The sequence below is a fragment of the Calidris pugnax genome, unplaced genomic scaffold, assembly GCF_001431845.1.
Source record: "Calidris pugnax isolate Ruff unplaced genomic scaffold, ASM143184v1 scaffold250, whole genome shotgun sequence".
NCBI lineage: Eukaryota > Metazoa > Chordata > Aves > Charadriiformes > Scolopacidae > Calidris > Calidris pugnax.
Window position 1 is genome coordinate 381,742 of NW_015090984.1, and position 8,465 is coordinate 390,206.

Below are 8,465 nucleotides of genomic sequence, written 5' to 3' on the forward strand. Positions count from 1 at the left end.
TAACCACAAAAAAAAAAAAAAAACAGGCGGGGGGGGGGGGGGGAGGCAGAGACAGCAATAAAGCAGTCAGCCTTTTTATCCAAAAGGCCCTCTAAAATCAAGTCCCTCCTAAACAATAAAATGCAGAAAAACATAGCATTTTTAACTGTGTTTTTGTTTCTGAAGAATAAAACAAGCATGAGTCACTAAAATCAAGCTAATCTCTTCATTCATTTAAAGAAAAATATTTCAAGGCTTCAGAATTAGTGGAAAAGAAAATGCCAGCTTGAAATAAATATTCTGAAAGCATAAAAGCAAAAGGCCTTTTTTAGTCTCTACTGGTATCGATCTGGGGAAGCAGAAGTTACTAACTTCTAACAAAAACAAAAAGGCTTTTTACAGAGACATTTTAGACAAATTTATTGAGTTTATCACACCTTAATCATTACAACCTCATCAAAACTGAAGTATAAATTAAGATACAGCTGACAAATAGAACAAGTGTGGACTTTCTCTAGAAAGAAAATGACCCATCCAAAAGACAGCACCTCTATCTGAGACTTCCTCATGTAGGAAGGAAATGTTCAAGACGAAGGCTGCAGTTCATCTGTTGCTTCCAGCCAATCCGAGTATCAGCTGCTGCCAAGAAGGGCAGTTTGACACTCTCCTATCCTTTCATTCCTAGCTGATCACCACCACCTCTTTCTCCTGATGCAGTTGAAGCAAAGATGCGTCAGGTTCAGGTTTCAAGTGTCTCACGCCCCTCCCTGCTCCAGCTCACCAGGGGGCTGCACAAGTCCTGCAGAACAGAACAGCAACCAAAAGGAGTGACCACACTTCATTGAAAGTCCATATTTGTGTCAGCTTTGAGCAACTGTCAAATTGCAGCCCAAGGGCAAGTTTTTGTCTCCTCCATTCTGTACAAGTGCCCTAAAGACCCTGTTATTAAACTCACCCTTAACAGTCTGATGACTGATTCTTTATCAGTGAGGAGCTCCATCAGCAGAGAGAGAGACACACAATCACCTTAGCCCGTTAGTGGTTTGGTATGTTGGAGTCACAGCCTTCAGCCCTGGCTTCAAATCTAGCAGAGCAAGAATGAAGCTCTAGAAAGCCCCAGGAGTAAGTGGCTCATTACAGACTTGTACATGTCTTCTTTGCTTATTCATTATGAAAGACAAAGGAAATTGAAAAAAGAAAAAATCTAATTTGTAACCCTCTCCTTGCCAGTAAGCATAGTATGCTAGTTTATACTGTGCTAGTTTATACTAGCACAGCTTACCAGCTAACTCCAAATGGCAGCAGAATAAACCCTGACAGGCAGCCAGTCATATCCACACCAGTTGAGACACCCAGCAAAGACAAGCATTTCAGACTTTCTCTTGATCTCTTTGATTTCTTTCATCCTCACCAAAAAGAGACTTACGTTCCAGTTCTTACAAAAGAAATCTAGTAAAAACTGATGGAACAGTGATTCAACTCTTCTAGAGCTTTTCTGCTTCTATGAATTTTATTTTAAAGGAATGGTTTCCAGTTTACATTAGTCTTCAGTAGCACATTTGAAACAAATTAAGCATCTTCCCAAAAGCAGTGAAGTTCATAAAAATCTTGCAGCACAATAGGACTCAGTTTAATACTTACATACAACAAGAGGACTTCGGGACAAAAGTGCAACTGGCTATGCAGAAATTCCTGATTCAAATCTTGCATTTTGCACATTTGTATCTGAGATAATAATTCCTCTTCTAGCATACAAAGGGCATGACTGATCTAAGGCAGGAATGAAAAAGCACACAGCAAAAGTTCCAGTGTCCTAGGAAAAAAGCTACTCTAGTCACCATTAATTTACCAACCCACAATTTACCAACCCACAACACATCAGGTACTGTTCAGGTGCAGTATCGGACCGCTTGAAACAACAGGCTGCACAGCACAAACTATGCCACAAATGCAACTTCTCTCTTTCTGGACACCCTATTTCACCCCTTTCCTTCAACACAGATTTAACGCTGGGACAGCATCCTAAGCAGCTTTGTCTTAATCATCTGTATCTTCTGGAACATCTCCTGTACCAGCAACAGAGTCAAGGATTCTTCTGACAGACAGAAACACTGATCAGAAATGCAAGCTGCTATTGCAATGCCTAATGGATATTATTCCTTTTCCGTCTCTTGTGATAGAGATCTAAGGACTACAAGAGCAACTGACAATCAAGACTGGTCTCACCCTATGCCAGATCCGACAAGACACACATCTTTTCCACAAAGTTAGTGTTTCCAGGCCGCAATCCTAGCACGAAAAGCTGAGCTTCTGGGCAGTCATATAGCTCAGTTTCCAAAACTGACGAAAGTCAAATATGTTTTTTCACTCTATCACACTTAGGCTCAGTGCCTGGAGCCAAAATTTCATGACATTCAACATCAAAATAAATTATTACCATAGTGATAATGTTATCTATTACCAGGTTTTTTCCCTTCCCCAGATTTCTTCCCAAGAAGATAAACCAGAAAAACAAACACAAAACCCCTTCCAAGATACAACCGTCAAGGCAGAATCATAATTCTGCTATCTAATACAGACCAGCAGGCTTCACAGACCCATAAGGATTTAACAACAACCTTGTACAGACATAGCCTAAACACATCAGATTGTAAGATTAAGCTGCCAACGTAGCATGCTGTTTGGAACTCTGATTAAGAACCACCAGTCCTCCATCGATATCCACCTGTACAATAAATGCCTTTCCTGCTCTACTAGTGCAACAGGTGCATTATTTTACATTTACAATATTTATTGAAATAGTCTCTAAAAGCACCTTTATATTGTAAAGTAAAGGATAGGATTTCCACCTCGAAGATTTCTACCCAGTTAGTATCAACTAGTTAAAAATTTACTTTTGCTTACCTGTTTACATGCACTATAGCCTAACAAAGCCGTTTTCAAAATGGCCATCTTTCCCCAGGCCATTCAGAAAACCACTTTTCCACAATTTTTTTTTCCTGTCTTTTTGTCATTAATAGCACATAACATTTTTCAGTAGCCCATTTAAATTAGTTTTCCTGCTTAGCACAGGAGTGGAACAAGGCCAAGCATATATAAATATTAAAGAACCAGTCAAAATAACTAAAATCATACTCATCATATTAGCTATCATCCTTTACCCTTTTGGGCAGTTGCATGCTTTTTACCTACAAAGCTAGTATCTATTTTTATCTACAAAGACAGTCTTGCCAATAACCACAGTATTTCCAGAGAAATCAGTCTGAATTTCACTGAATTTTTCACTGAATTTTAGAGTTGGAAGGGACCATAGAGATCATCTAGTCCAACTCCCCTGCTGAAGCAGGATTGCCTAGAGCTTGTCAGAACATGTTACTCAGGACTGCATCCAGGTGGGTTTTGAAAATCTCCAAAGAAGGGGACTCCACAACCTCCCTGGGCAGCCTGTTCCAGGGCTCTGTCACCCTCACTGTGAAGAAGTTTCTCCTCATATTTGAGTGGAACCTCTTATGTTCCAACTTGTGCCCGTTGCCCCTCGTCCTCTCACTGGGAACCACTGAAAAGAGTCTGGCTCCCTCCTCCTTCAACCCACCCTTGAGATACTTGTAGGCATTGATAAGGTCTCCCCTCAGCCTTCTCTTCTCCAGACTAAAGAGTCCCAGCTCTCTCAGTCTCTCCTCATAAGGGAGATGCTCCAATCCTTGAATCATCTTTGTTGCTCTTCGCTGGACTCTTTCTAGTAGTTCCCTGTCCCTCTTGAACTGGGGAGCCCAGAACTGGACACAGTACTCCAGTTGTGGCCTCACCAGTGCAGAGTAGAGGGGGAGAATGACTTCCCTTGACCTGCTGGCTACACTCTTCCCTATACAACCCAAGATACCATTGGCCTTCCTGGCCGCAAGAGCACACTGTTTACTCATTGCCATTTTACTGTCCACCAGGACCCCTAGATCTTTCTCTTCAGTAGTTGCCTCTAGCGGGTCCACCCCTAACCTGTATTGGTGCCTGACATTCTTCTTCCCCAGGTGCAGGACCCTACACTTTTCCCTGTTGAACCTCATGAGGTTCTTCTTTGCCCAGCCCTCCAGCCTGTCCAAGTCTCGCTGGATGGCAGCACAGCCCTCCGGGGTGTCAGCCACTCCTCCCAGTTTGGTATCATCAGCAAACTTGCTGAGGATACACTCTGTCCCCTCGTCCAGGTCACTGATGAATATATTAAACAGCACGGGTCCAAGTATTGACCCCTGGGGGACTCCACTGGTTACAGGCTTCCAACTTGAACCTGCTCCATTAATAATTACCCTTTGGGTCCTGTCACACAGCCAGTTCTCAATCCACCTCACTGTCCCCTCATCCAGCCCATACTGCCTCAGTTTCCCAATGAGGATGTTATGGGAGACAGTGTCAAAAGCCTTGCTGAAGTCAAGGTAGATGACATCTGCTGCCCTCCCCTCATCCAACCAACCGGTTATGGCATCATAGAAGGCTATCAGATTGGTCATACATGATTTACCCTTGGTAAACCCGTGTTGCCCACTTCCAATAACCCCCCACTCTTCAACTTGTTTGGAGATGACATCTAGTATGAGTCTCTCCATCACCTTCCCAGGGACAGAGGTGAGACTAACTGGTCTGTAGTTCCCAGGGTCCTCCTTCTTGCCCTTTTTGAAGACTGGAGTGATGTTGGCCTTCCTCCAGTCCTCAGGCACCTCTCCTGTTCTCCACGACTTCTCAAAGATGATAGAGAGTGGTCTAGCAATAACGTCTGCCAGCTCCCTCAGCACTCGTGGGTGCAACCCATCAGGGCCCATGGACTTATGAATGTCCAGTTTGGCCAAGTGGTCCCGAACCTGGCCCTCCTCTACTAGAGGAAAAATTTCCTCTCTCCATACCATCCCCCTTGCCTCTAAGGCCACAGATTCATGAGGGGCAGTCCTAACAGTGAAGACTGAAGAAAAGAAGGCATTCAGCAACTCTGCTTTCTCCGTGTCTTCCACTACTAGGGTGCCCACCTCATCCATCAGTGGGCCCACATTATCCCTAACCTTTCTCTTACTGTTAACATACTGAAAAAAACCCTTTTTGTTATTGTTAACATTGGTGGCCAAGATGAGCTCCACTTGAGCCTTGGCCCTTCTAATTTTCCCCCTGCATATCCTCACCGCTTCCTGGTATTTCTCCTTATCTGCCAGGCCCTTTTTCCAAAGATTATAAGCCTTCTTTTTGTTCCTGAGTTCCAGCCGAAGCTCTCTATTTAGCCAGGCTGGTCTTCTTCCCTTCCTGCTTGATTTTTGGGACTTGGGAATAGCTTTATCTTGCGCCTTTAAGAGTGCCTCCTTGAAGAATGACCAGCTTTCCTGGGCACCCTTGCCCTCAAGGACCATCTCCCAAGGGACACCCCCAACCATGCTCCTGAAGAGGCCAAAGTCTGCCCTTCGGAAGTCCAGGGTGGCGGTCCTGCTGGCCCCCCGCCTTGCTTCAGCGAGAATCGAAAATTTTATCATTTCATTTCATTTTACTTATGGTGTTGCAAACAAACTTTTTGGTTACTGCAACACATCTTTTTACTTTAGAAAATGCTACTGCAGTACAAAGTCATTTGCTCCTAAAATGACTTCAGCATAGGAAGGTTTGTTACACTGTGCGTGTCCTTAATAGATTTTAAAATTGTTTTACACTAACAAAAACACTATTAAAAGTGTATCATTGACACAGGCACTGTAACAAACTTCATTTTCTCTACAACAAAAAAAAAAAACCCAACCCTATGTCCTATTTCTGCTTTTGCCACTAATGAACTCCATTAAAATATATCTGAGTAATACAGAAAATAAAGACAATTATTCTTCAAATACCACAACTTATTTTAAGAACCTGAGATGCAGAACAAATTTCTAGATACACCACATGCTTATCTGAAAACATCAAATACAGCAGCATCCTGTCAAGAATTATATGTAGAAACCTGCAAGGTAGTACTTTAGCAATTAATTGCACAGAATTACTTACAACATGGCTGCAGTAATTGTCACCAATGCAAATCAAGAGACACAAGTAGAAATAAACACGCTCGCAGCAACATGCTGTGAATGTTTTCCTCTCTTCCTTACACTCTGCAGTTTACATTCTGATGAATGCATTAAAACATAATTATGGTGCAAAGAGACTGTAGATATATCTACGTAATTTGCAAAATGTAAAACTCTGTAAACAAACAGCACGTTGTAATTTACACTGTCACTTACCTCATATGACCAAACACACTGAGTTCCTCCAAACCTTCTGACACACCTGCCCACCTCCACATCCTCATGAGTAGTGTACATTTCTCGAAGGCATTCACCTATATGTGGCACCATCCTCCTGAGAACCTCCCGGCTGAAGATCATTCCTGGCCCTCCCATGCAGAAATTCTCTCCAGGCTCCAGCCCTAGTTTTCCAAGTTCTTCAATATTACCCAGACCAGTCTGTCCCAAATACAGAGGTTTACTGCTGTTCAGTGAGCGAAGAAACTCCTCCAATTTTTCACCTGCAAAGGAGAAAAGATTACTGTTATTTCTCTGCCTAGTCTGCCAGTCATCTCTTTCCCTGTACCTTGGGCTTCTTTAAAAATGTAACAGGCACCTGAGACCATCACAAGAAATCACTTCCAAAGCACTTTCAATCACTTCCTAATTGAAAATAGCCTTGAACGAGCTTTCCTTTCATAGACTTTTTTTTAATATATTAATTAACATTATAATGACATTTATTCAGCCAAAAGCCAGAATACCATCAAAACTTAATTTTACCAGTAAATCTTGTTCTGTTCAACTGATACTGATGGAAAGCACTCCCTCACAGTACAAAACCTTCTAAAGCAGGACAATTTGCTTATGTAGTTCCAGGCTGGGCAGAAAGGGGAGGGGAAAAGCCAGGTATTATTTTAATAGGATTAATTTTGGGGAAAGCCAGAGCAAACTTACACTAACCTAGATAATCATATTTGATTTCAGGGTAATTGTCAGAACAATGTAAAACCCAGGCTCCTTCCAAAGTATTTTCAGTGCTACAATGTCTGCACACCTATCCTTCAAACCTATTTCTTTTAAGAAATTGTGATTTCATGCTTACTTGAAATAAAAAGTTTCTGGATAGGCTAAACTAGGAACCTTGGAACAAATTAAAGACAGGTTCATTACCAGTTCGAAGTGAGCACAAAGAAAACAGTGGCAACTTTTTTGTCTGCAACCCAATACACACACATATCTACACGTGTGCATGTGTGAGTATTTCACAGATGAATGACAGTCAACAAGCAGGCAGCCCATTAAACCACTCAAACAAAATCGAGTGACAAATTGGGAAGAACACGGTTACCTCCAATTAACTTTCAACAGTGTAAGCAACCACGCTCACAACCGTGGCTTGCGCTTAACAACCTCGGCTGCTCTTTCTTCCCCAAGAGCAGGACACTGCACGAAGAACAGCAGCAATGAGCACAGACCAAAAGGAAGTGGCTTGCAGAATATCATTTTCTAACGGTGCCATCAAACTCGCCCGGAAAGAGAGCCAGCTCTTTTCAGAGACACACGCCGCAAATGAGAACACCGGCTTGACAAGTAGCCTCCAGAAGCTACATTTGCCCAGCCGAAGCGTCGGTGAGGCAGCGGAGAACTCTTGCTAGCGGTGAAAAGCACCATTGCCGAGGAGTGCCGAGTCGAAGCCCGCGGGCGGGACGGGGCCGCAGCACAGGGACCCAACGCTCACGCAGGGACCGCTCACCGGGCTTGCCACCGTCCAGCCCGCCGCATTAGCCCTGCAACGCGCCGCGGCGAAGCGGCCTCCCGAGGAGCGGCCCGGCCAGGCCCCGCGGGGGGCACCTCGGGGTCTCCACCGGGACCTCGGCGCCGGGACGCCCCCCACGCCCCGCTCTCGGGGGCTGGAAGCAAAGTGGGTCGCGGTACCCCTTGCGCTCCCCCCTGGGGCGGGAACCAAGCCTCCTCGCACCCCCCGCGGGACGCCGCCGGGACCCCGGGTCTCCGCTCCCCTCCCTTCCACCGGCGAGACGAGCCCGTATCACCTTTAATGTAGACGTCGTCGTCCGCCCGCATGAACCACTCGTACTTGTCCAGGTAGTGGTCGTACATGTACTTGATCATCATGAAGGACTTCTTCTGCGGCGGGTAGGAGTCGTCCACGCCGGGCAGGGCGACGACGGGCAGAGGGGGCAGCCCGGGGGGCGCGGCGGAGCCCTGGCTGGAGAAGAACTCCACGCGGCCCGGCACCGAGGACGCCCACGTCCGCTGCGCCGCCACCGCCCGGCTGCCCAGGTACTTCTGGGCCGTCATCACCCCCACGTAGAGGAAGTTGCGGGGCTTGGCGCAGCCCGCCCCCCCACCCCAGTCCCCGCTCCCGTTGCGGCTGCCGCCGGGCCGGCCGCTCCGCTTCGCGCCGCCTTCCTCTTCCTCCTCCTGCTCCCCTTCCCCGCCGGCGGCGGGGCTGGA

The 8,465-nt window shown here is 45.6% G+C and overlaps 1 protein-coding gene across 1 annotated transcript in view; it reads right to left on the reverse strand.

Annotated features, from left to right (window-relative positions):
* CHSY3 (chondroitin sulfate synthase 3) overlaps nucleotides 1-8,465 on the reverse strand; it is a 166,765-nt gene that overhangs the window by 150,614 nt on the left and 7,686 nt on the right. The window contains exons 3-4 of the mRNA XM_014953789.1: nucleotides 8,042-8,460; nucleotides 6,225-6,508 (exon numbers count right to left, since the gene is read on the reverse strand). Coding sequence (XP_014809275.1) covers nucleotides 6,225-6,508; nucleotides 8,042-8,460 — 703 coding nt within the window. The remainder of the gene's footprint in view (nucleotides 1-6,224; nucleotides 6,509-8,041; nucleotides 8,461-8,465) is intronic.